The sequence below is a fragment of the Vanacampus margaritifer genome, chromosome 12 (assembly GCF_051991255.1).
Source record: "Vanacampus margaritifer isolate UIUO_Vmar chromosome 12, RoL_Vmar_1.0, whole genome shotgun sequence".
Taxonomy (NCBI): Eukaryota; Metazoa; Chordata; class Actinopteri; order Syngnathiformes; family Syngnathidae; genus Vanacampus; species Vanacampus margaritifer.
This window is the reverse complement of record NC_135443.1, coordinates 21422256-21448490: the sequence shown is the minus strand read 5'-3', so window position 1 is coordinate 21448490 and position 26235 is coordinate 21422256. Positions and strand designations below refer to the sequence as shown.

Sequence of the window (26235 nt, the reverse complement as noted above, 5' to 3'; positions counted from 1 at the left end):
TTTTTTTTGTCATGTTAGCTTTAACAGGCTCGCTCTCCAGAAAGACAAAGAAAATGGAGTGTCATAGAAATATATATATGCCAAGTGAGTCAGCTTTGTGTTTGTACGTGTCCCCACTGGCCACATTACTCAGACAGACGTACTCTACGTAACTCGTGTGTGTGTGTGTGTGTGTGTGTGTGTGTGTGTGTGTGTGTGTGTGTTTGCGCACGTTCTAGTGCAAATGTGGTAAAATATTTACTCATCTCCGTGCAAAATTCGTGATGACATAAGGCAGAACTCAGCCGGTGAATCTATGGCAAGATCCTGAATGTATGAATGAATTGTCAGTGCATGTGTATATTGCTAACAAAAACAGGGCTCATTGAGGCTATGGTAACAAGCAAATGCCTCCCTTTAAAGAATCCACCCTGGGGGACGGTGCATTGAGGGAAGACTATCTATGACTTCACTATAATGAATGGAGACATTCACAAATGCAACACTTCCTTCCATATTTCTCTACTCATTCAATTTTCTCTTAAAAATTTTAGATATATTATAAAAAAAAAATCACATTCAGTATTTGACATTTTCCATGACTAAATCCTCAAATAAATGGAGATGTTTCACAATTGTTCTGACTGCTTAATCTTTCCAAATTTCTCAACCAATTCAAGCCATTCTATTTAGCACATCTGTGGAATATTTTTTCACATTCACCAAATTTCCGCTTTTTTCAGTATTTCACAGCTTCCAAGACAAATTTGACAAACTAATGCAGAAATATTTACAATTGTGACAAATTATTCCAAATTCAAATTGTTCATTCAATTCAGGACATGTAATGGACTATTTTTTTAGGTTGTTCAAATCCCCACATCATTCTAGTTTAAGTTGTTGACAAATGTGGAAGGATCAGGTCAAAATTGCAAACTGTCTGCATTCATTTGAAGATTATGTTTATTTTGAACACTGAAAAATGCGGAAATTTTCAGTATGCGAAAAATACTATCCAATATGTCACATATGAGCCGAGCACTTTGAAGTTGGACTATTTTAAATCAATTTAGAAATCTGGAAAGATTATGTAAGGAAAAAATAAAATTCCTGCATTAATTTTCGAATTTTAACATTGAAAATGCAAAATTCTGAAAAATGTGGGAAATTTGAGCAATGTAAAAAATATTTTCCATGTTGATAGTGTGAAGTGCGAAATTGGGAACCATAAGGAGGCCAGGGGGGGAGAGCAAAAAAGAGAATTGTATAATGGCAATGCTTTTTTGTTGTATGTTTCCTTAACTACGGTTAACATTTGATTTCAGCAATTCTCAATAGAAACAATGCACCAGATTTGAGCGTTTCTCATTATATCATGACTATAATTCATTTTTGTTTGTCAACTCACATTCTACATTTACTAAATTTCTCTTAATTCTCTTTCTTCAGCATTCACTAGCAATTTGTACAAAAATTACATTCCAAAGTTGCAAAATGGTGTGCATTTTCAGGGAATTGTCACCACTTTGTTTTCCTAGAGGTTTTACAACAAAACACCATTTCCCTTCTCTCTCTGGAGGCAACATTTGGATATTAAAATAGTACTTTAACGTGTGTGCGCTTCCGGGTATTAATGAAATGCCGTCTTCTGGTGCGTGTGTAATTGCTAGCTTGTGTTGAATTCTCGTCCTTCCGCTAAATCCTCCGCCATATTTCACACAATGGCGTTCAGACTCCAGCGCAAATGGGCCCATTTGGAAATGGTGATGGCAGCTTATTAGCATAATCACGCAGACGCTAGCATCTCGAGGTATCCCTGAAGGCGTCGTGGACCCACTGATGGTAACTGAAGCTGATGTGAGAATGTTGTGGTCACTTGAACTCAATGTGAAGATGATGTTTGGCGTATACTGGATAGCGAACATTTATTTCTCTTGTCAAGCTCTTATATACAATGTATTTTTGTATAGAAAATCAATGTTCCCTAGTGAAATTAAATTACATGCCACTATTCAATTCCAGCCCCCACAAAACCGCCACACTTTGTGGTTACATGTTTGTTAAGACAAACGAGTGCTTTCCAAAAATGAAGTTACTGTACATAGTGTAAGTAGTATTTTAAGGTCAAAAGGTGGGTTACTTTGTTATATTTTGCACACTTTTAACAATGTGGTGTATAAATAACTGCACTTTACTGCGAAGCTATTTACACACACACAAAAAAAAGTTTTCTCTGTGTTGCATGTCAGTCTGCAACATATCCACTGCGATAAATGGTGGTTACCAACCACATGCTTTTGATAATAGAAATTCAAATAATAAAGAGTTGAAAGTGTAGTATTTTAACCACATAATATGGGTGCCTGTTAGTAAATGCGCTATTACTTAAGCGTCGGACATTACAGGTTAGTTATTTTGTATTATTCACAAATTATTAATAATAAAAATTCTAAAAATAAACATTCAAACTCCAAGATTTTAAAACTACATTTGCTATTTTGTTATAGCACCCAAACCCCCATTGTTTCACCAATCCATTAGCGCCATTCCATTGCGTGACATTCCATTGCATTTATTTTCAGTTTTTACTTGTTTTGTCATGCACATATATTCTTGCCATTACACCTGTGGTTATTTTGGTACACTGTACCTGCATACTTTTGACAAAAAAGATGGGATACATCGCCAACTGCTGGTCTGGAATGCACATTACATCTTTTTATTTTTAACATGTCATGTGGAATAGCATCCTTTAATTCTTATAAAGTAGCAATTTTGATCAGGTTTTTACTTTTTTCTTACATATGATTAACTTGCAACAATTTGCACCTCGAGTGGCAACAAAGCATTCTAATACCGACTAATGGCACAAGCAGGTGTGCTATGTCCCGATTGTCATTTAGACACATGTAACCTCAGCTGTTATCAAGACATTGCAGGGAAGTCAGAAGAAAAAAGGCGTGTGAAGGGAAAAAGGAGTGCTCCCTTCATTTGTCTCTCTTTACGCAGAGAGAGAGAGAGAGAGAGAGAGAGAGAGAGAGAGAGAGAGAGAGAGAGAGAGAGAGAGAGAGAGAGAGAGAGAGAGAGAGAGGGTGGGGGTAAGTGTAGGAGGAAGAATGAGGAAGACGAGCCTCTCTCCACTCCGGTCCCAACCCAACCACACATGCGGGCTCTGCTGATGAGGCTCCGCCGCGGTCATTCAGGTCGCTCCGGAGGGGCTCCATGGAAACACGCCGGCCACACTCCCGCCACCAACAACAGATAAACAAACAAACAAACGAGGAAGCAGCAAAAAGAAGAAGAAAAAAGTGCCCGTGTGCATGGGAATCCGGACTGGTCTGCCTCCCCTCCACCTCCACCACCACCACCACCACCACCACTATCCCCTCCTCCTCCTCCTCCTCCGAGTTGTGTGCGCCTTCGCTCGGGGGCTCCGTCCGCCGCCTCGGTGGTTATAAGAGGAGCTCCACTCGGCTCACCTCCACTCGGATCACCTCCTCTCGGATCACAGCTCGCACGGAAGGTAGGAACTTTTACCCATACACTCTTTTTTTTCGGGCCGATTTGAAACAGAAATGGAGCACATGGAGGACAATACCGACACCCCCCCCCCCCCCCCCACACACACACACACCAATGGGCTCGTGCACTGCCGGTATCCCGACACCTCATTCAATACGCTCCAGGGTCCTTTTTTTCTACTGGCTTTTCATTCTCTTCCTTTGTGCACGAGTGAAAATTACGCACGCCGAGCACGTCCTTGCGCCCCTCTCACCCCCTTTTTTAAATAGACTTTTACCGTGCAAGTTGGGCTCTAAATTAGACCCTCACTCTAAATGTGAATGGACCGATGCACTCAATTACATTTGAGTGATTTTTTTCCATTTAAAAATACTAAATTAATCCCTTCTCTTTAGGAAAAAAGGTACATTTATGAGATTCACACCTACTACTAGGATGCGGTCCCATCACCGGAAGACTTTCCAGGCATTTTCCCGCCTGGCTTCACCCCAAGCTTGATGTCTGTCTATTATGGAATTAGACTGCAGAGCAGATTTAACTCAAACAAAGTAAATAAAAATTGTCACCGCTATAGAAATTAATAATCTTGAAATGGCTGCATCCAGATGAGAATAAACTGCAGTCTTCAATGTACATGCATGATGCCAAAAACGAGTGAGGTTATCACATTTAAGCCCCCCCCCCCCCCCCAGTCATAAATATCCTCTAATGGTTGGCGTATAGAATGCTAAAATGATTATGATAGAGTGAGATGTTGCAAATGACAAATGTGAGCATGTTTGCTTCAACACAGACGATTGTTTGAACAGCTTTGAGCGCCTCCACCATGCAGTGCATACAAGTGTTTTAAGAGGACCCCGTTGTTTACAGTAAACAAAGAAAAAAAGGTCAGAGATTGCAGGTGTCAATGAATAACTGAAACAGTGCAGATTTGTTTCACAAATTAAGTGACTTTCTCAAATAAATATTGTATTATCTGTTATGGAAAATGCTTGACTGTAGAGAAAATTGGTACAGGTACTTATCCACCCTGCAGGAGGAATACAGTACTAACACCTGTGTAGCTGAAATCGATGCGGCGATTGAATGCGTTGGTTGTTCATCATCGCCGATCAGTGGCTAAAAATGGAAACAAATGAGGCGGCTGAGCGTGACGCCGGGAAGACTTGTTGGTTTCCGTGTAGGCCGGAAGATGACAAAATTATTTTTGAAAGGAAAGTCTGGAAAATATATTAAAGCAGTTGAAAAGGAGCAATGAAATAATTTTGTTTTAATCTGAATTCCATTGGCATGTAGAACATTGGTCAGATGACTCTTTGTTTGAAGATGTCCTTTGAACTTTACATTGGTTTTCAACAGGAACAATGAAGATTCCATGAACTAGTTGATGCCACCAGGGTTAAAATTTAAAACTTCTAAGAGTTGTAATATAATTATGAAATATGTGCATTTTTCTCAAATGTTTTTCAAGTTGTCTGGACATGTTTTTTGTCCCATGGAACAGTTATGGTCGAGCATTTCAAACTGTTTGAAACCCGAGCAACAAATGTATTGGTCCTGATGGTGGCACAAACAGTTCAAAGACCAAACTGTTTGATTTCATCAAACTTTTTATGGATTTGAAACATTGTTCCAATGATTGTTTTGAACTTTTACCCCTGTCAACAAGAACAATGGTGATTCAATGTCAGTTAATACTGTGGGGCAAGTGGAGTACTGCCCCATGAGAACCAGTAAAGAACATTTGGCTTAACATATTTTATTCTTTGAAGAATAGCTATTCCATTGCACAATACCTACCCCCCAAGGTATCTCGCAAGTATGTGTTAAAAAGACAAAAAATTGGAAAATTTAGTGCACAAATTGAATTGTCCATAAATCATTATTCCTAAACTGAAGTTCCACAGTACTTGCTGCTTGGATGTCAGTACAGCCATTTTTCAGTGGCCTATGGAGCAGGTATGATTCAGCCCCATGAACTCTGTCTAGTAACAAGTAAATGGGTCCTGATTGGGGGAATTTTTTCCCCCATCGAGCCCATGTTTAAAAGAGCTTTGCAATTTTTTACTTGTGTTTCAACAAAATCAATGATGATTCTATGACAATAGGGGCAGTGCTCCGTGAGAGCCAGTAGTGCTTCATTGAATATTACTGATACTTGTACTACTCAATTTCTTGCTTGGTCCCACAATATTTCCCGAGTAGCCTATGCCATTTTTCATTGACCCGAGGGGCTCTTGTGGCTGAGTCCTATGGACAAATGGATTGGCCCTGATTGGCGCACAAATTGTCTTAATCTGAATTTCAATCATATGTGGAACATTGGTCTGATGACTTCATGTTTTAAGAGTGTAATTTGAACTTTAAATTGAGTCTCAAAAAGAACAATGGTGTTTTGATGTCTACATATGAGGGGCAGCTCCACCTGTACTTGTAGTCATTTTTACTTCTTAGAGACAAATAATTGAATTGCGAAAACAGGCTGATCCCCATGTATGCATTATTGTTATTGGCCAGTGGGGCAGTTTTGATTGAGCCCTATGAACCCTTCATAGAAACAAGCGTATGGACCTTAATTCGGGTACAAGTATTTGTTTTCTTTCGAATTTGGAGCAATGGTCCAATGACTCTACATTTCATGTTTTTGAACTTCAGACTGTGCCACAACTGGTAATTTGATCAATAGGGGCAATTGGTGCAGCGCCCCATAGAAGCAGTAGATGGGTTGGGCTAAAAAGTTTGTTACTTGTCACTCGTGATTCAGTGTTTTTAAACTCATTTCATCCCAAAAACTTACAAATACGTTCTACTTTAAATATCACCATGCTCCCATTCAAACATTGAAAAAAATATATTTTATGCTATAGTATACAGAAGGAGTTGATACAGCTTCTGACATGAAGAGGTCGCTTAAAGCAATAATAGTTATTACAAAAAATGGCCAGCAGGTGGCAGCAGAGTATAAGAGATCAGCCAGGGCCATGTTGCAAAAAGCTCTTTCCCCCACTGTTTTAAACAGATTTGTCAATAGTGATGAAACTTAGCTTCATTCAAATGTTAAATGCTGTAAAACAGAAACAGATATAAATATACTTTTTTCCTGATGAAAGAAGAGACTCTAATGTTTCTTTTGGTAGGTTCCATGTTTTTATAGCAATAGGACAGAATATTCTGTGCGCCTTGCAAAATCAGTCAAAATCCAGTAAAACAGCCGGGAGCAAAGGGGGTTGCTTCAGCAAAAATGGTTGGGAGTGAATGAGTTCATATAGTTCACGCAACAAAAAGAGATGTTCAGTGTAAACGCACAGAATCCAGTATACCGGGTCTTCTGACTAACACAGCCACTGTTGTCCCGCATAGCTATGGTCAGGATCCAAAACGCTATCATTTTTGTTTTTTATGCTCGCATTTTAATCTTCTTAGACAATCCTTGTTGTGGGAATGAATAATGGTGTACCTATAGGGAGTTTGTTGCAGCTTTCGCATGACGCATGCACATTATCATTAAGACTGAATATTCATGTTTCAAGCGACTCTTATTTATCAGGCTTTTGCACCACGATAACATAGATGTGCAAATAATCAAATACATTCATCATTTGACATGTGTATGTGCAATTATCCCCCCGTTTCTCTTTAAGCCGGTCGATGATGTAGTGCTACGCGCACACTACAGCCATGCATGTTTGCGGCTAAATAATGGATGGATCCAAACAAACTTACATGTGAGGAATTAGCACGCTAGAGCAATAGCCTGGCAAATGTATAGCGTGTTGATGGAATTAGCTTCCTCACAAACTGTTATTAACATGTGGCCCAAAGGAATTGATGATTGTGGGAAAGCAACAATGTGCATCATTACACTATTTTCATGCATAAAACAAAGCGCTACACTGTCAGAAATAGTTTTACAATCGGGTTTTTGTGTCAATTTTTGTCCTTCAACATACAATCTACACTCATGTATCTTATCATGTTTATTATAAGACTCCATGATAATGGTGTATAACTTTGTACCAAAACGAATGAACACAGTCAGAAATGGGTGCAGAGAAGGGCGACCAATGGTGTCTCTCAAGGTAGTACAATCTAAACTGATGTACTGAGGGCTATTTATTGGACTCCATTTTGAGTACTGGCACATTTTCACATTCAAAATCATGCACTGTACCCAATAGACTCCATATTAATGGCTTGTACCTCTGCTTCAGGTCAAAAATAACAAATCCAGTAAATGGAAGTTCATCCAGTTTTGTACCGAAGGGTAATCTACAGGAACACTTCTTGGACTAATTTTCAAACAAAAGATACAAGAGTCTTCACAAAGTGTGCCTAAACTAATGTACGGTACTTATTGAACTCCAAAGAAAGCGTTTGCACCTTTGTAACCTGACCAAAATTAACTAAAACACGTCAGAAATTGCGATAAGAATGGTATCCATTTTGGTCCTTTGAGGTACAATCTACTGGAATACTCTTTGGAAACAATACTGGACTCCAAATCAGGCCCTTCAGTATCGAATTTTTTAAAATAATCGATTAATCTATGTATTATTTAATCGATTAACCGACTAATCGGATTAATTTTTTATTTTGCATTAGTGTATTAAAGAATAATTTTTCCCCCCTGCTTACTGTTTACTAACTAGCGATTGGTGTGTTTTTTTGTACTTCGTTTTCGTATAGTGATTAAAAAAGGAGGATTAAAGTTGTACTATGTTACTGGTTTAATCATTGTTTTCCAAAGTAAAAACAGATGTTTACAAATGTCTTATTTTGATTAAACATAGGAGATAATCAGTTTTCTTTCATGGTAGGACTACATAAATCAGTGAACAATTACTTTTGATATGCTGAATTTAGAGGATTTGGGCAATTTTGAATTATAAAATGGCTCCAACGTAATGGTTTTATCACTTCCAAAACAAACTAACCCGGTCAAAAATGGGCGAAGAGTTTCCAGGTCTAAAGAGATATTCCTGAAACTGTAAAAGTCATGCATCAAGGGTAAAATAGAAGAAAAGTGCACTAATTGTGACTAGACAATGATCTACTTTCAACTTTCAAGTCAGGAATAAGAATGTAAGGACTCCATCTCCATCTTTTAAAATTCTCAAACGCAACGGGCCGTCATCCAATCAGGGCCCAAAAAAAAAAGTTGAGGTATGTCAGTGGGGTATTACAGAACAACCTTTGCAGCTATGACCGGACCTTGAACCGATTAATGGTTACATTGATGGCTGTCCTCTATTTTTAGCATGTGTTTACCCTCCTAGTTGCTGACCGTTCTGTGATCGTTTTCGGAAGCGGCAGCTATAAAAGAAAAGATGATTAATGACGGATGTAACCGCAGGAGTGCGTAAAGCCCAAACAGCGAGCTGACAAATGTTCTTGTCATGAAATAAGACACCATGGGTGCCCCTTTTGGACTTCCAAAATGAAATAGCCTACTGTTGTCCTCTCTGGAATGGACATAAAGGCAGAGATAAAGACAAATATTGTTCTCATGATACGCACCATTAATCTTGTTTTTTGAATGTATCCTACTCTGCTACATTGATCTCTTTGTTTTAATTGTATTAGTCTCTCCTTGCTGTTTACTTTAATTTTGAATCCTGCCAAAAATTTCTCGTGCCTCGGCTTCAAATGTTTCATTTTCTGTCTGCAAGTAAAATTCACTTGGCTGTATCCGCTTCATTCTGATGACCCCCCCCCAAGAAAGGACTGATTCATCCCACGTAATATCGTTGTCTCGTCCATCCCTTTTTTTTTTTGCCGTCACTTAGCTGCGCCCCTCCGGGGTGCCGCTATGTAGAAGTCAGGGGAGGATGACAGTATGGGGGCAGAGCGGGGAACAGCTGGCCTGGATGCGGCGCATGGTTTTTGGTTTCTTCATAACTCAATGGGTTGTTTTGTTATTGTTGTGGCTGCCTGAAGGAAGAAAGGTTCTGTTAGCTAACTTTTAAGTTTGTAATGACATGTTTGCGTCTTGACTAACTGCCTAAGGTGACCCCCCCCCACCCCCCCACCCCTGACTCTAACATGCAGTCCATTTCTATGACGACGATATACTGTTAATAGTGATAAAAAACATTGCATATTCATAACTATCATATTTCTTCACTAATATGTCTTTAGATTTAAAGTAACCAAATATGTTTTTTGACAGACTCAAATTCGGGTCCAGTTGTATCTGATTTCAAATCTCAACTTTTAAATTGTGGCATTGTGGCAAATTTTGAGGCCACCGTGTCAAACTTGAGAACCTCAGAAGCGTAGCGAGGCAAGCATGCACCTCATGTTTGGCTCTTTTTCCGCATGAGCTTATTTTTTCCTACTGAGTTCCCCTTTGAACGCCAGCCCTTTTTGATGGCGGCTCACGAGGGGATATTATGGAACGTGATATTTCAATTAGTAATCAATGCAGCTGCCAGCGTTCAGCGGGCCATAGCTCTCCGGCGTTACCCACTTGCGCACTTGATACTGCAAGCTGCTAATGCACACTTTTATTCCCTTTGTTTATCGATTGGAAGCTTGTAATTTATTAGCTTTTTTGCTCTGTTAGGGACTCATCTTCAACATCATCTCAGATGACACAAGTGGTAATAATTGATGTTATGGTTTATGCTAAAAAAAATTACAAGTTTACAATATGCAAATAATAAAAGTGGTGCTTAAAATGAAAAAAAAAGAGGCTCCATATTAAGATCTAATGTCCTTCCAAAAGTATGTCACTTTTTTGTTCTATAAGGATTTGTTGAAAAGGTGTAAACACGGCTTGTTGATTTAATTTTAAGTATGACAATTAGAAACGCGTGGGGGACTTTTACAATCAACTGGGCATCAACAATTGTCATTTTTTTCCATTATGAGTGACTGAGATGAAGTACAGACACTCACAAAGACAGCTATAACATGAATACGACTTTCGCTTATTTTTTTAATTGTCATAGTTACAGAGGTAGTAATGGCTGATAACGGATGACCACAGTTAGCTGTAATTACGACATTTTCCCTGTGATGAGTTATAGTTTAAGGGACAGGGGGCTGCTGCTCAAGTGGGAGTTTTTTTTAATTTTACATCTCACTCTGCCTGGCGCTCAATACCATGCTTGTTATTGCGCGGCGGAAACAAAAGAGACACAGTGTGATCATGGATGAGAGATATGTATTGGCTCAACATGAAGGTTTTGTAATTGAATTTGGGCTGAGAAAGAGGGATGAGCATAATAATCGATTCAGTGATCGTTAAGACTGTTGATTAATCATGTCTGGCAAAATGGAGCGCAGTACTTGGCCTTGTTGATTCACTCTTATCTGGGTTGCTGTCTTAAGAAATAAAATGAGGCCAACTACGGCTAGGAAACAAGATTTTTGTTGATGTTTGATGATGGCCACACTTGGAGGGATTATTTCCTTTGTCCTATGAGAAAAATAATGCTAAACAAAGTTTAGCGGTAAACTCTTTAGCTACATCTGTTAAATGCAAGTCATACAAATGATGTGGACTTGCAGATTTCTAGTTCTCTAACAAGATAATTTGCACAGACATGTTTTTAAATCGACTGACCTCGACTCGGGACGTCGTGAACCGGTGGGGAGAGCACTTCGAAGACCTCCTCAATTCCACCAACACACCTTCCTTTGAGGAAGCAGGATCTGGGGACTCTGAGGTGGGCTCCCCTATCTCTGGGGTCGAAGTCGCCGAAGTGGTTGGAAAGCTTCTCGGTGGCAGGGCCTCGGGGGTGGATGAGATCCGCCCGGAGTTCCTAAAGGCTCTGGATGTCTGGGGCTGTCGTGGTTGACACGTCTCTGTAGCATCGCGTGGACGGGGACGGTGCCTCTGGATTGGCAGACCGGGGTGGTGGTTCCCCTTTTTAAGAAGGGGGACTGGAGGGTGTGTTCCAACTTTAGAGGGATCACACTCCTCAGCCTCCCAGGTAAGGTCTAATCAGGGGTGCTGGAGAGGAGGGTCCGTCGGGAGGTCGAATCTCGGATCCAGGAGGAGCAGTGTGGTTTTCGTCCCGGCCGTGGAACAGTGGACCAGCTCTACACTCTCAGCAGGGTCCTCGAGGGTGCGTAGGAATTCGCCCAACCAGTCCACATGTGCTTTGTGGACTTGGAGAAGGCGTTTGACCGTGTCCCTCGGGGAGTTCTGTGGGGGGTGCTTCGGGAGTATGGGTTACCGAGCCCCCTGATACGGACTATTCGGTCCCTGTACGACCGATGTCAGAGCCTGGTCCGCATTGCCGGCAGTAAGTCGAATTTGTTTCCTGTGAGGGTTGGACTCCGCCAAGGTTGCCCTTTCTCACCGATTCTGTTCATAACTTTTATGGACAGAATTTCTAGGCGTAGCCGAGGCGTTTAGGGGGTCCGGTTTGGTGGCCTCAGCATTGCATCTCTGCTTTTTGCAGATGATGTGGTGCTGTTGGCTTCTTCAAGCCGTGACCTCCAGCTCTCACTGGAGCGGTTCGCAGCCGAGTGTGAAGCGGTTGGGATGAGGATCAGCACCTCCAAATCCGAGACCATGGTCCTCAGTCGGAAAAGGGTGGAGTGTCCTCTGCGGGTCGGGGAGGAGGTCAAGTATCAAGTATCTTGGGGTCTTGTTCACGAGTGAGGGTAGGTTAGAGCGGGAGATCGACAGGCGGATCGGTGCAGCGTCTGCAGTGATGCGGACGCTGTATCGGTCCGTTGTGGTGAAGAAGGAGCTGAGCCGAAAGGCAAAGCTCTCGATTTACCGGTCGATCTACGTTCCTGCCCTCACCTATGGTCACGAGCTGTGGGTCGTGACCGAAAGAACAAGATCCCGGATACAAGCGGCCGAAATGAGTTTCCTCCGCAGGGTAGCCGGGCTCTCCCTTAGAGATAGGGTGAGAAGTTCGGTCATCCGAGAGGGACTCAGCGTCGAGTCGCTGCTCCTCCATGTTGAGAGGAACCAGTTGAGGTGGCTCGGGCATCTGGTTCGGATGCCTCCTGGACGCCTCCCTGGGGAGGTGTTCCGGGCATGTCCTACCGGCAGGAGGCCCCGGGGACGACCCAGGACACGCTGGAGAGACTATGTCTCTCGGCTGTCCTGGGAACGCCTTGGGGTCCCGTCGGATGAGCTGGCTGAAGTGGCTGGGGAGAGGGAAGTCTGGGCTTCCCTGCCTAAACTGCTGCCCCCGCGACCCGACCCCGGATAAGCGGAAGAAGACGGACGGACGGATGTTTTTAAATCGTTTAAGGACGCGATCAATAACAAAGCCCGACACAGAGGGCGTCCTTCATTTGCGGTGTAATTAACGGTTACATTGTAGCGCGCCAAAAAATAAACAACCAAATATCAATGACTGCATCAGCACTTTCTTGCTTTATTTGCTGCCACGTAATCGACAATAGTCCCTTGGTTTTGAACACAGTCTTCGAACATTTTAGCTGTAATCAGTGGATAATTGTGCAATGTTTTCACAGTGCAAATAATCCTAATTCCGCCTAATTCATCAGTCTAGGTTGTGCCAATCCATACTACCAACCCTTTACTCGCCAAGAGCTTCTTTTCACAAATACATGCATTAATCTCATTGTTTGTTGGATATGCCCGTATGATGCGTAGGTTGTCCATTTAATGAAGCGTCAATCCCGCAAGCTCCCTTAAAGCAATGTTTTCTCGTCTTAATCCGGCAGCAGCTCCTTGGCGTGTGTGGTCACACCAGGTTTTGTGTGGCATTTGAGATGATAAATAATTCAGCCATCTTGGGATTTTTCCATTCCTTTTCTTCACTTAAGGGACTATTCTTTTTTTATTTTCTTTCCCTCCACTAAGCAAAGAGCTGAAGAGCAATTGGCTGCTTTAGTGGCACACCGCTGAGCTTTAAACATAATTATTAGGGTTGAAAATGACAAAAGTCAGGGATGGACTCCTCAAGTGATATACTGTCACTCATTGCTATATTTCATCATTACTTTCACAAGTGGACACCTAAGCACTCACTTGGAAGGCACGTTGGGAATTCTTCTTGTATTGAAAATCGGGCCAACTTTGAGCAGAGTACCAGATGTCTCTGAAGATTTTCACGAGTGATTATCCTCTGGAGTGGGGTGTCTTATATGTGATTTTCCAACCCGATCTGCTCAGAACACAATTGGTGCAGATGGTCGTCAATGTTAAATCATTCACAGCGGTGGGTGTTTGTTTACATTAGGGGTGTGCCAAAATATAGATTTTCATAAGAATCACGATTCTCATTTAGTATTATTCAGAATCGATTTTAAATGTCCCAAAATCGATTTTATTTAAATAATTTTCGACTGTCTTGCCTTTGTTTGTTCATGTTGTACACGATTAGGCCACTTAGGGGCAGTGTGGTTCCGTGCATTCGGATACACTGTTAAGTTGTAGCCACATTAGAGAGTAGAAGTCACGATCAAGTAATGCCAATAAAAGTAGTTTTTTTGCAGTGTACTAGTGTAGGAAGACCATATGCCGGTGAGTAATGTTAAGATGCTACTCTGTATATATTCCTGAAGCGTTTTGTATGACTAGCCGTTCTTCTGAGTGATAAAAGTGCCGCAAGTAGCGTGCAAATTAGCATTAGCGAGTCAGGCTAGAGTAGATCGTGACGATTCTATGCACATCTATAAATTGAAGCCGAAAATAGTAAAACAAATCTTTTTGAATCAAGAATTTTTCAGAATCAAAAATTTTATCTGAATCGAATCACAGACCCAAACATTGGTATTGAATCGAATCGTGAGACAGTCAAAGATTCCCACCCCTAGTTTACATGGGCCATTTGAAATCCAACTGTTGACTATTAAGTATGTTTTTCGGGTATGCTTTAAAGAGGGTCTCAACCATATTGTTTTAAAAAAATAAATAAAATGGTTATGTCCACTTGATTGTTATTCCTCTGCCTAAAAATTGTGATTTGAAAGTAAGAACAGTCTCCCGTGCCACACGTTACCACCAATCCCACCGTGGTGTAAACAGGGGATGTTTGCTTAGCGCTTGTAAATTCCTGACTTGTACGGCAGGGTTTGTTATCTTGCCAGCCAGATTGAAAACACAATTTAGAACCCAGCATCACCGTTGGCCAAACATGTTTACGCTGTAACTTCATTTACTCGGCAAACCTTGTTACCACAAGCCAGCCAGAGACGGTTATCGGGGAACGCGGGGCAGACGTCCTGCTGACTTTGGAGTGGGCTGAGTGGGGAAAAAGCATATTGTTGAATGTTGGAAATTTAAGTTTATCTTTGGCAGAGTTGTTTGAACTTCCTGCCCTTACAGCAATGCAAACACTTGCAAGATACCTTTTGATGTTTAAACTTGTACTTCTGCCTCCCAATGAACTTCAGTATAATAACCACATTAATATTGAAAAGGAAGAGCCTGCATCTAGAGGAAGCTAAACAAATATACATCAAACTCAAAAACACAACTACTTTGTACGTATATTCAAGGCTGTTTTATTAATAAATTAATTGAATTGTATGTCGCTCTGTTCATAATCATTTTAATGCAATGGGTCTTGCTATAACCGCTAAATAGAAGCCAGAAGAAACCCATTTAAGGGAAATGACACAGTTACAAAAATGATAACTGAGGAAAAGTGCAGTTACTTAAAATCAACACTTGATATACATTTCTCTAAAGTGGAAGTCAACCTTAAACGTTTCTAGACAATAATATGTTTTATGTGACCTCACTAGTCTAAACATGACATTCTGATTAATATTACATTTGTGTAATATGAATTATGAAGAAAAATCCAGCTGTTTTTGTCCATCTCAGTGGGCATCCGTTTTGTCAATTGCTGTCGACTGAAGATGACATCAATGTTGCTCAGGGCTCAATCAATGACCAATAACAGCTCACTTGTTTTCTGAAGCTGAGATGGATACAAATAGCTGGATTTTGCTGCTTAACACATATAAAAAAAAATGTAATGTTTAGACTGGTGAGGTCAGGTATAACATATTATTGTCAAGATTTTTTGTGGGGTTGACTTGCCCTTTAAATACAGTAGGAGGCTATAAATGTTAGGGTTTTGTGTTCAGGTAAGAGTTTCTGTTAGGGTTATATCAGATGCTATGTGTTTGGGTTTAGCTTAGCCTAGGTTAGGTCTTTGTGTTACGGGTTAGGTGTTTGGCAGTTTTTTGGTTTGTGTTAGAGTTAGATTAGGGTTTGTCTTGGATGTTAGGGTTAGCATAGGTGTTGGGTGTTTGAAATTAGCGTTCACGTAGGAGTTTGTGTTAGGTTTAGATGCTAAATGTTAGAGGTTGCAGTTAGGATTAAGGTTAGGATTAGGGCTGGGAATAAGTGTTAGGTGGTTAGGCTCGGCATTTGACGTTCAGTTTTAGGGTTATGGTTAGACCCTAAATAAGTATTCAACTCTCCTTGTACTTTTTCATTCTTGCAAAGTATTAACAAAGTCTTGTTTCTTCTGTGTCCTTTCCTAAAGGTCCAACATCTTCATCAATCGTCCCCTCACGTCCTTGATTCGGACGTCAACATGGCCCCGAGGCTGTCAGTCATCGCCCTCGTTCTGCTTGTCAGGCTTCAGCCGTTGCTAGCTGGCGCTCCCCCCGAGCCTAGCTTGGGCAGTTCAGTGTCGGCGGTTTCCACCAATAAGACAGAGTGCAGCAAGGCGGAAGAATGCACACCTGGCGTCATGCTGCCCGTGTGGGAACCCATGAACCCATCGTTTGGTGACAAAGTGGCCCGGGCGACTGTGTACTTTGTAGCTCTAGTGTACATGTTCCTGGGCGTATCCATCATCGCCGATCGCTTCATGGCGTCTATCGAGGTGATCACTTCCCAGGAAAAGGAGATCACCATCAAGAAACCCAATGGCGAGACCAGCACCACCACAGTGCGCATTTGGAATGAGACCGTGTCCAACCTCACCCTCATGGCTCTGGGCTCCTCGGCTCCAGAGATCCTGCTGTCCGTCATCGAGGTGGTGGGCCACGGATTCGACGCCGGCACCCTGGGCCCCTCCACCATCGTGGGCTCGGCCGCCTTCAACATGTTCGTCATCATCGGTATTTGCGTGTGGGTGGTGCCTGACGGCGAGACAAGGAAGGTCAAGCACTTGCGGGTGTTCTTCGTCACCGCCTCCTGGAGCATCTTTGCTTACATTTGGCTCTACCTGATCCTGTCAGTCATCTCGCCCGGCGTCGTGCAGGTGTGGGAAGCCATGCTCACTTTCTTCTTTTTCCCAATCTGCGTGGTGTTTGCCTGGGTAGCCGACCGTCGCCTGCTCTTCTATAAGTATGTGTACAAGCGCTACAGGACAGGCAAGCAGCGTGGTATGATCATCGAGACCGAGGGTGACCGGCCGCTTCCATCTAAGGTATACTCGGCGCTCGCCATCATCTTCAAAGCTTCTCTTACACATATGGACTTCAGAGGCTTATCTTGAAAGTCTAGCTCTGCTTTATTTTACTGGTCAGCATTGTCTTCGTCATCTCCAGGCAACCTTTAGTTGGGTCGTCTTTTCTATCAGTAATGTTTGTCACAGATGTCACATTTCAACCCACTTGCTTCCATTAAAAATGACGTTACACATGGGAAACTGTAAACAAAAGTAAAACCATAAAAGGCAGGAAAGACAAGAAGAAGCATATGCTCCTTTCACATTCGCCACGTAAGATGGCTCCGATACTAGATGAGAGGATAGAGTAGACCTGCTAGTTTGCCCGTTTCTGACTTATTTGAAACCCTCTGACTGGCCATGTAAGACGACTTTTCTCGGTTGACTTTCCTGTTGATAGAAGGTTGAAGTCGACTCACAATATTTCCACCTTCCGACATTTAAATTTAGGGTTACCAAATTGCTAGCTTCCGACGTATTCTGAACCCTTCTAGCAAAACTGTTATTGAACCTCCAAGATGTACTTGTACGCCGAGATGCCATTTAACTTGTGGTGATATTGATGCAACATTGTGTGCTTTGCCACTGCAATACGGCATCTGGCAATCAAATAATTACATGTGACATGAGGGTGGATAAAGTTAGTGTCAGGTGTTAAACTTCACACTCTTATTCCAGAATTGCGGAATTACTTTCGTTGCCTCTGATACTACTACTGACGGAAAATTGCCAGGTTGACAAAAAAAAAAAGGACTAAGTTTTAGAGCATTCCAAAAGCGACATAACTCTGTTTTTGTTCTTAAATTAACTGAAGGTGGATAATAGCCAGGTCGTTTTACTTTCCCCATTCCAGAATGGCGAGAAAATGGCAACTTTTAAGGTGCTGTAAAAGGGGCATATCCCTGTTCCGGCTCCTGAAACTAGCGGTTTGACTTTTTTTACCCCCCAAAATGTTGACTTTTAAGGCAGTGTAAAAGTTTACCGTTCAAATATGTGCTTATAGGGATATTATGTAATACTTAGCACCATCTAGTGGTGATATAATCGTAGGTCTGGTAATCACTAATTACATTACTTTTACACACTGTCCCTTTAAGGCGTCTAATTGCCAGGTCAACTTCATCTTCCATTCCAGAATGAAGAAAAATGCTGACCATTAAGGCAGTAAAAAAGGGACTTAAAAAATGTACAGTATGTGTTGGACATATTTGTCAGCAAATATTCAATTTGAAGGAAATGTTGCCAGTCAAAGCAGGGTCATTATGTTGTTTTGTGGTTTAAAAATGGGGTTTCTCTTTTATGGAAGTTCATATTAAAAATGTCAATAAGCTGTTTTCATCAAAACAAGAATGTAGTTTTCATTCAAAGAGTTTTCTTTATTCGTAGCATTTCTTTAAGGCTAGGCTCATAATAGTGTTGTAATACAAACAGACAAGTGAAACCAACCCGCAGCCTTGGAGGATGATCATATGCAAATTCCTACAGTGTTAAATTGCCAATTTGCCTCAAGTGCCATAGGAAAAGTCATTTTCAATCAACGCCTGTACAACCTCAAGAGCCCAGACGGCTACAAAATGAAATAAAAAGCAGATGATGGACTTGTTTCTGCCTGATAAAATTATCTGCTGGCAGCCACGTGCGTGGAAACCAGTAGCACTGGTTTTGAGATTTTTAGCACGTTAAACACAATTCAACTTTAAAAGTGAGCTGAATTTGCATCTGCATCACATCAACTAAAAAATATTCGAGTTCAACAGCTGTAAGACGACCTCACTTAAAGACTATAAGTGGGATGTGATCTTCATGAATAAATAATGTATTTGTGTGTGTGTGTGTGTGTGTGTGTGTGTGTGTTCATGTAAATCAGGAGTGGGCAAAGGCCCACAGGCCACAGAGGGTCTGCCAAATTTTGTATTCCGGCCTGCTAAATAATCAAATTAAAACATGACAATTATTTTATTATTAAAAATATAATGAAGTAATATTAAAAGTCTATTTTACCAACATTTGAACTATTTTTAAATGTATTTAGATAAACAATTGGGTAATGCTTATAATTAAATAAGTACTGATAGTACAACTAAAACAATCATTTTTTAAATTATTTAAGTATTATCATACTATTACGAAAATATTTGATATATATTCAACATTTTATTTATTTATTACATAACAAGTTAGTTTATTATTAAATTGTATGCTGTACTGAATGGGTAGTTAATTTAAATTCTATAATTCTAATAATAATAAAACAAGGTTACACTTTTTTACATTTTGCGCACAAATTATATTAATTTTATTAAATAATTGGGCAATTATTTATAATTACATTTCCTATGAAAATTAAATTAGTACATGAGAATGAATTATTTTATAATGAAAAAATATTTTACTTATCTTTACAAGTTACACATTTAAACATTTCCTCCTTAATCTACAAATGACCTGCCTGACTCTTGTGTCCCTTTTAAAAATCAAACATGTCCATTGAGCACAATTTTGTAATGCTGGTTGCCCTGCCACGTGGGAGCTAACGGCTCGCCTCCTCCGTCTCAAGGTGGACATCGAGATGGACGGCAAAATGCTCAACTCTCACGGCGTGGACTTCCTGGATGGCCCGCTGGGTTTAGATATTGACGAGAAGGACTTGGACGAGGGGGAGACCCGCAGAGACATGGCCAAGATTCTCAAGGAGCTCAAACAGAAGCATCCTGACAAAGAGGTGAGGAGACTTTTATTCATCATGAGGCCTTTTTGTGCCTGTTTGCACCATTTCAACAGTAATTGATTATGCACGCACAGGACAATAGAACTGTTTTGTCAAGGTCCTGACAGGGCTCTTTGTTCTGTTCGATTGAGGACCAAAAAGTATTAGATGTTGAAAGGACAATGTTGCTCATTATCACGAGAAAACCCATCAATTAACTTTTTAATGGGAGTACCCTTTTGGCAAAATATTTGTTTGTATATTTTGGGCTTGACTGCTTTAATTGTAATTGTGATTTTACACCCATCTGTCGAACTTTAGTGACTTCTTGCGGTGTTGGAAACCTCTGGAGAGCCTGAGACTCCCTCCTGGCCGAATTTAACCCTCTGTATCCAGACTGAAAATGAATGGCACACACAAAATGAATGGCACACACAAAATCACCACCAGTGAATGCCTTTAAATATAAAATTATTTTCACGTGGTGAAGGCAGCACTTCAATTAGTGTAGCGGATTTGTGTATGAGGCACAACACAAACAGCACTATGAGCGGCTAATCACTAGTAACATGGTAAGCTTATGATAATCAATGCTAGCACTACGGCTCTGCTTACCTTGACATTGACAGTGCTTCTGTATATTGCTTGACAATGGAGTATTTTTGGAAATTCAGTGTGTTAACGATATGTAAAGTCAGACCTATCAGAAACTTCTTTGGTTATAAATGTTAGCATTTAGCATTAAATTTGAAAATTTCTGGGATGTTTCAAAATTAGAATTATATTCAGAAGAAAAAAATAACCACAAAGTTTGCCACCTTTCAGTTTCCAAGCTTGTCCGCCTGAATAAGAGTCGCAATCAACTTGTACGAATGAACAAGCGGTAACGCTAAGCCGCGTTGATGAATTCCGACATTCCGACACTAAGAATAACACCATAAACAGATCATGCAAGGTTTTGTGAGGAATTACACGCCTTTCTTAGCTGAGCGTCCGATGTATTATTTTGAGTTTTCAGCTCCTCAGCTTTATGGTGTCTTCCTTACTCCGGCCGCGTTCTTCTTTTAGAGCTCATCCGTGTCCCAAGATAGTCTTGTTTCCAGTACAAGTGCATTCGTGAGGTCGTCTTCTCGGGATGATTTAAGATCACTAGCTCTGTTTTAGATCTTATCTGCTGACATAATACCTTTGCTATACCAGATACTTTTATGATCTGGCTTGACATGCCAGAGTGGAATACAAGGACGGCGGGAAGGGAAGAATCTGAATGATCTTATCTTTTTGCAGAACAGCCTTTCGCAAACTTTTTAAGCCATACAATACTGCTTTAGAAAGCACAATGTATCGTGTGGCGTATCTTACAGGCTACATATTTTAGAAAATTGACTTTTTAATAGCGTCTCTGGAGTGCCTGCTCACTAATCAAGTGTGAAATTAAACAACCAAGTACGTTTTTTGTTGTCACCCTAGTATTTCATGATGTGTCTGTGAGAAAGCCCTTCAGAATTATGCCGAATTAATACATCATCACAATGCCGACTACACTGACTGAAACGCTATCATATCAAACCCGAAATCGAAGCAACTTCATTGAGATTCCTTGGATGCTAAGATAAACGTTAACTTCTGATAAGCATCATGCATTTGATTTCTTGGTGAAGGTTTGCAAATTTCTCCCATGGCTTCTGAGTTGTCCTGCTTCTTCTCATCTTCCATGCTCTTGCATCTTAGCTTAACTGAAGACTCGTGGAGTCGTGATGACTCTAGCCCAAAAATCCAAAGCCTCCAAAAATAATAAAAGACGTCTCGTTGTGTGTATCCAGGTGGAGCAGCTAATAGAGCTGGCAAATTACCAGGTCTTGAGCCAGCAGCAGAAAAGTCGCGCTTTCTACCGCTGCCAGGCCACCCGACTGATGACGGGCGCAGGCAACATCTTGAAAAAACACGCCGCCGACCAGGCGCGCAAGGCCGTCAGCATGCACGAGGTGCGCTCCGACGCTGGCGATAATGACCCCATCTCCAAGCTGTTCTTCGAACCCCCCAGCTACCAGTGCCTGGAGAACTGCGGCACGGTGGCAGTTAACGTCATGCGGCGCGGCGGCGACCTGGCCAAAACCATTTCCGTGGAGTACCGGACAGAGGACGGCACGGCCAACGCCGGCTCCGACTACGAGTTCACCGAGGGCGTGGTGGTGTTCAAACCCGGCGAGACGGTCAAGGAGATCCGCGTGGGAATCATCGACGATGACATCTTCGAGGAGGACGAGAACTTCCTCATCCACCTGTCCAACGTGAAAGTCTTGACCTCAGAAGGCGAGGAGCCCACGGAGGACGAGTCGGCCAACCACGTGGACTCGGTGGCCTGCCTGGGCCTGCCGGCCACGGCCACCGTCACCATCTTCGACGACGACCACGCCGGCATCTTCACGTTCGAGGAACCCGTGTTCCATGTAAGTGAGAGCGTGGGCACCATGGAGGTGAAAGTGCTGAGGACGTCGGGCGCCCGCGGCGTGGTCACGCTGCCCTACAAGACAGTGGAGGGGACGGCGCGGGGCGGCGGCGAGGATTTTGAGGATGCGGTTGGTGTGCTGGAGTTCCAGAACGACGAGATCTTGTGAGTAAGCACACTATTGTGTATGCTATTGATGAGGAAGCGAGGTGCGATGTGGTCACAACGATGGTTCGCTAAACTCTGACACCGACCGACCTTCCTTATTTATATCAATCTGTCCACTCTCCTTTGTGCTTTGGTTTCCATCAGGATGCTGTTTTGGTCTGCTGGGGGCAGAGATGGGGCTTTGTGTCACATAGCTAACTGGAGTCTGACTTGAGTTGGTAGTTTTAGGGCTTTGGGCCAAGGGTGGAAAGGAACACAGTACGAAAAGAGTGGAACCTTGACTTAAGAGTGCCCCAACTGAAAGTATCCCAAGTTATGAATTGGCGCTTGGTTGATTTTTGCTGTTGTTGTTGCTTTGTGTTGCTAGCAAGCCGCTCAATTGAAGTGAAAGTAAAATTATGGTACCGTAGTGTGGCCAAGGAAGGCCTCAGCCACCGGTGGACTTTCCGCCGTTAATTGAAAAAACGAGACTTTGTGAGTAACCACATTAATTTGTGTTGTTGACAAGAAAGCGAGGTTCGATGTGGTCACAGTGATGGTTCACTCAACTCAACAATTCTAATTGCTATCTTGGTTGACCCTTCAACAGTGCTAAACAATGCATCAGTGCTAAACAATGCAATACAGTGCACTCACCATTATCCAACCCGTTTTTGCTCGGTCCCAACAGCTATTGGAAGATGGCTGTGCCGTTTACCTCGCGCCGGTTATGCATTGTAACATTGGAAATATACCGCTAAGTAGTTGTAGTTCCGGTCACCGCCTACTACGTAAGTCCGTCCTGCCTCTGATTTGATGTGAATGTGTATGAGAACACAAACGTGAATTTAGAAGTAAATAGAAAGCCATTTAAAGCCACAGTGTGCAATCTTTGGTGCCATCTAGCGGTGAACTAATAATAATACTATTAAAACCCCCCCACTATTGATTTCAATAATATGCAAAAAAAAATATGTGCTATATCACATCAAAGTAAATAAATTTACATAATCATAGGTCTAAAAATCACTAATAATAATACATGGCTTGAGTCTCACCTTACAAAAGGCTGACATGCTTTGCCACCATCTTCCTGCTACGGATGCTCAAAGAACAACTTAGATCGCCGCATACCTTCCACAGCTGGGGCCAGCAGGTGGTTGTTCTCCCACTAGCCACTCTTGTTAGCTGCTCCGGCTAAATCCGGCTCGTTCAGTTTTCGGTGTCGCTCACCGGGCTTCTCACCTGCTGCCAAGTCGCCGTCGCTCACTGAGATGCTTGTTTGCTCAAGAATTAGTGGTAGGTTTGCGGAGTGTGGTCTCTCTGAGCCACCTTAGTGAACATGCTTCTAACTGCATGTGATTTGGCTGCATTCTATGCTACAGCGACATCTTGTGTTCGCACCGTTACTTTAACAGGTAAATTCCCTTTTAATTGGTTTATCGTATGAATCACTATGGCAAGTGTGTGATTTACAGACACGTAGCAAAATATGGGTCGCCGGGATGGGACCTGCGTAATAGTGGGACAAAACAATGAGGTTGGTGAAATCCACTGGGATCGAGGACCAAAGACTCAAAATCATTCATTCATTCATTCATTCATTCATTCATATTGTGACTGAGCAATAGAGTATGACTTGACTTGTCTTGCTTACCCCGAGTAAGGACATTACATTTAGTTTAGAGTCAACTTGACGCCCTTGATTTTTGCCACAGTAACTTCTGACTTCCTTGAAACTTGAAGGTCAAGACTTGAGACTTGTGACTCACATACTGTATGTGACTTACACCCATCAGTGCTTTTCGGAATCCACTGGGCCGCTGTTTTAATCTGCTCAGGGTTGCTATCGATCACCAGCCTCCCTCCCGCTCTGCACGCTCAGCAGGTTCCGTCCGCTGCGTGGCACGGTGGTAAAGATGTTGGAAAAGTGGTTTAATTGTTGCTGGAATCTTAAGCAGCAAGGAATTAAAAGCAGAAGCATTTAATGATAAATCACACGGCGCAGATTGCCCTGAGAACAGCGCAGCCGATCAATAAGCTTGTCAACTTGACGCACACCAAAGGCTGACCGCCGTATTCCAGATGACCCGTGCGGGAAGCGTTGCAGGGGCAATCATTAACAGTCTGACTCTGGATGCTTTACATCTAACAAAAAGTCATTTTGTATATTTCTATTGTGCAAGCTGGTGGTCATCATAAATGGCAAAGAACGATCATATTACAGTAATTGTAAGATACATCTACAGTATGTTGTGTGTGCATATGACTGAGGCTGCAGTGGCCTTTTTGACTCTGTTGATGATTTCTAGTTGCTCTGTGTCAGGTTCAATAAGCTAACATTTATAAAAAAACACAATACAATGAAGGAGAGAAGACACCTTGTACCTTTTCACAAGCTAGCGAGGAGAACGGGCAGAGGTGTGCCTCAGTTACAACCTCCTACCGCTCTGAAGGACATTCTGCCGAGCACTCTAATTTTATTTCTTTAGATCAGTCCCTGGTTACATGGGTGTTCCAACTCTACAGGAGGGTGCGTGGGGAGGCAGCATAGTTGGAACACAGTGTACTTGTTTGCCTATGTGTGTGTGCATGTAAGTGCTGAGTACATGTGGTCAAGTTTGCAATCATTTCTTAACAGATAACAGGGGATCTTAGCGGACTGGCTCAATTCATTCCGCTGGGTTGGATGTTCTTGTCGTCATCATGAGTCATCTCCTGTTAATCAGCTGTTAGATACGATCTACCTTAATATGCTATGTAGGAGCAGAGCAAAGCATTTTTTATTGAGAGCAGAAGCAATTCTTCATTGCAGCAAATAGTAAAGTGCTTATTCATGTGATAACTAATTGTACAATTTTTCCAACACTCTGTTTATTTCATTTGTCCAAGTTGGTGGTAATCATGAATAATTAGCAAAGAATCGCATTGCCATAATTATATGACACATTTACATACACGCACGCATGTGTTTCCAGGACTTTTTGACTGTATGGATCATTTCTAGTCATTATATTTATTTCTATTGTGCAAGGTGGCGGTCATGAAATCGTGATGTGGATTTTTATGATTTTGGATTATTTGTAGTCGTTCTGTTGATTTCTATTGTGCAAGAATTAGTTAGAAGTATGATTTCATGATTCACATGCAACTTACGCTACAATGTATGCGCACATGCTCGTGTGTGACATCTACTGGAATTTGTTTTGACTTTATGGACTATTTCTATTCATTCAGGTTTTTTTCCCATTGCGCATAATAAACAACTAGTGAGTGGAGCAACCTCATCAATCATAAGACGCACATTGTGCTTGCTAATGCCCATGAGTGACCAAGCATCCTGTGGACTTTGTTTTTGTCTGACTGTGGATTATTTCTAATTGACCAAATTGCAAGGCACTGGTGTCACTGTTGCGCTAACTTGTGCAATTGACACACAAACTGAAACTGCCTGATTATAATGGGATTTACTCCATCCTGAACCGGGAAAGATTATTATATTGTATTTTTCTGAAAGCTTCATTTGAGCCTGGACACTGAAGGTATTATTTGATTACTATATTAAGTGTAATCTTTGCGTGTTCAAAAATAATTGAAAAATGAGATCTGATGAAGAAGCTTCTTTTGCAAAAGATTTATTTTAGGAGCTCCTAAAAGACACAAGACATGCTTACATTCAAAAGTGATGTTAAGCCTCGAGTGTGTCCATCTCAAAACACACAGTCGCTTTATAGATGAAAAAAGCATACTCCTCCTCTGAGGCTGGACAAAGGGTTAGCAATTACAATAGACAGACAAGAGATTTACTGACATGTTTACTCCAGTTTCGTCCAAAGCCGGAAATATATGATTAGACAGGTATGCGACCTAGACTCCCTCAGACCCACAGTGTTATCAACTTGAGAACTTGAGAACATGCCTCCCATGTGCATTCCCATCTCACCAGCTGGAAGGGAGTGAAAAGTGTTATTCATTACAATACAGTTATATGTCCAATATATTTCACACAAACATTATCACAGTTATATGGCATCTATATACTATAAGTAGATTCATAAACAGTAAAAATATGC

General features: G+C 41.7%; 1 protein-coding gene across 5 annotated transcripts in view; it reads left to right on the top strand.

Annotated features, from left to right (window-relative positions):
• Nucleotides 1-3089: 3089 nt before the first annotated feature.
• slc8a1b (solute carrier family 8 member 1b) overlaps nt 3090-26235 on the top strand; it is a 143921-nt gene continuing 120775 nt past the window's right edge. For 3 of the 5 annotated variants that reach the window (XR_013296207.1, XM_077582129.1, XM_077582128.1), the window contains exons 1-4: nt 3090-3502; nt 15945-16838; nt 19417-19581; nt 21390-22180. Coding sequence is in view for 4 of the 5 variants with exons in the window: in XM_077582129.1 (XP_077438255.1) it covers nt 15996-16838; nt 19417-19581; nt 21390-22180 (1799 nt within the window). In the remaining variant the exon portion in view is untranslated. Of the gene's footprint in view, nt 3503-15944; nt 16839-19416; nt 19582-21389; nt 22181-26235 lie in introns of those variants that run through there. The other 2 variants (XM_077582130.1, XM_077582131.1) reach the window with 2 other exon arrangements.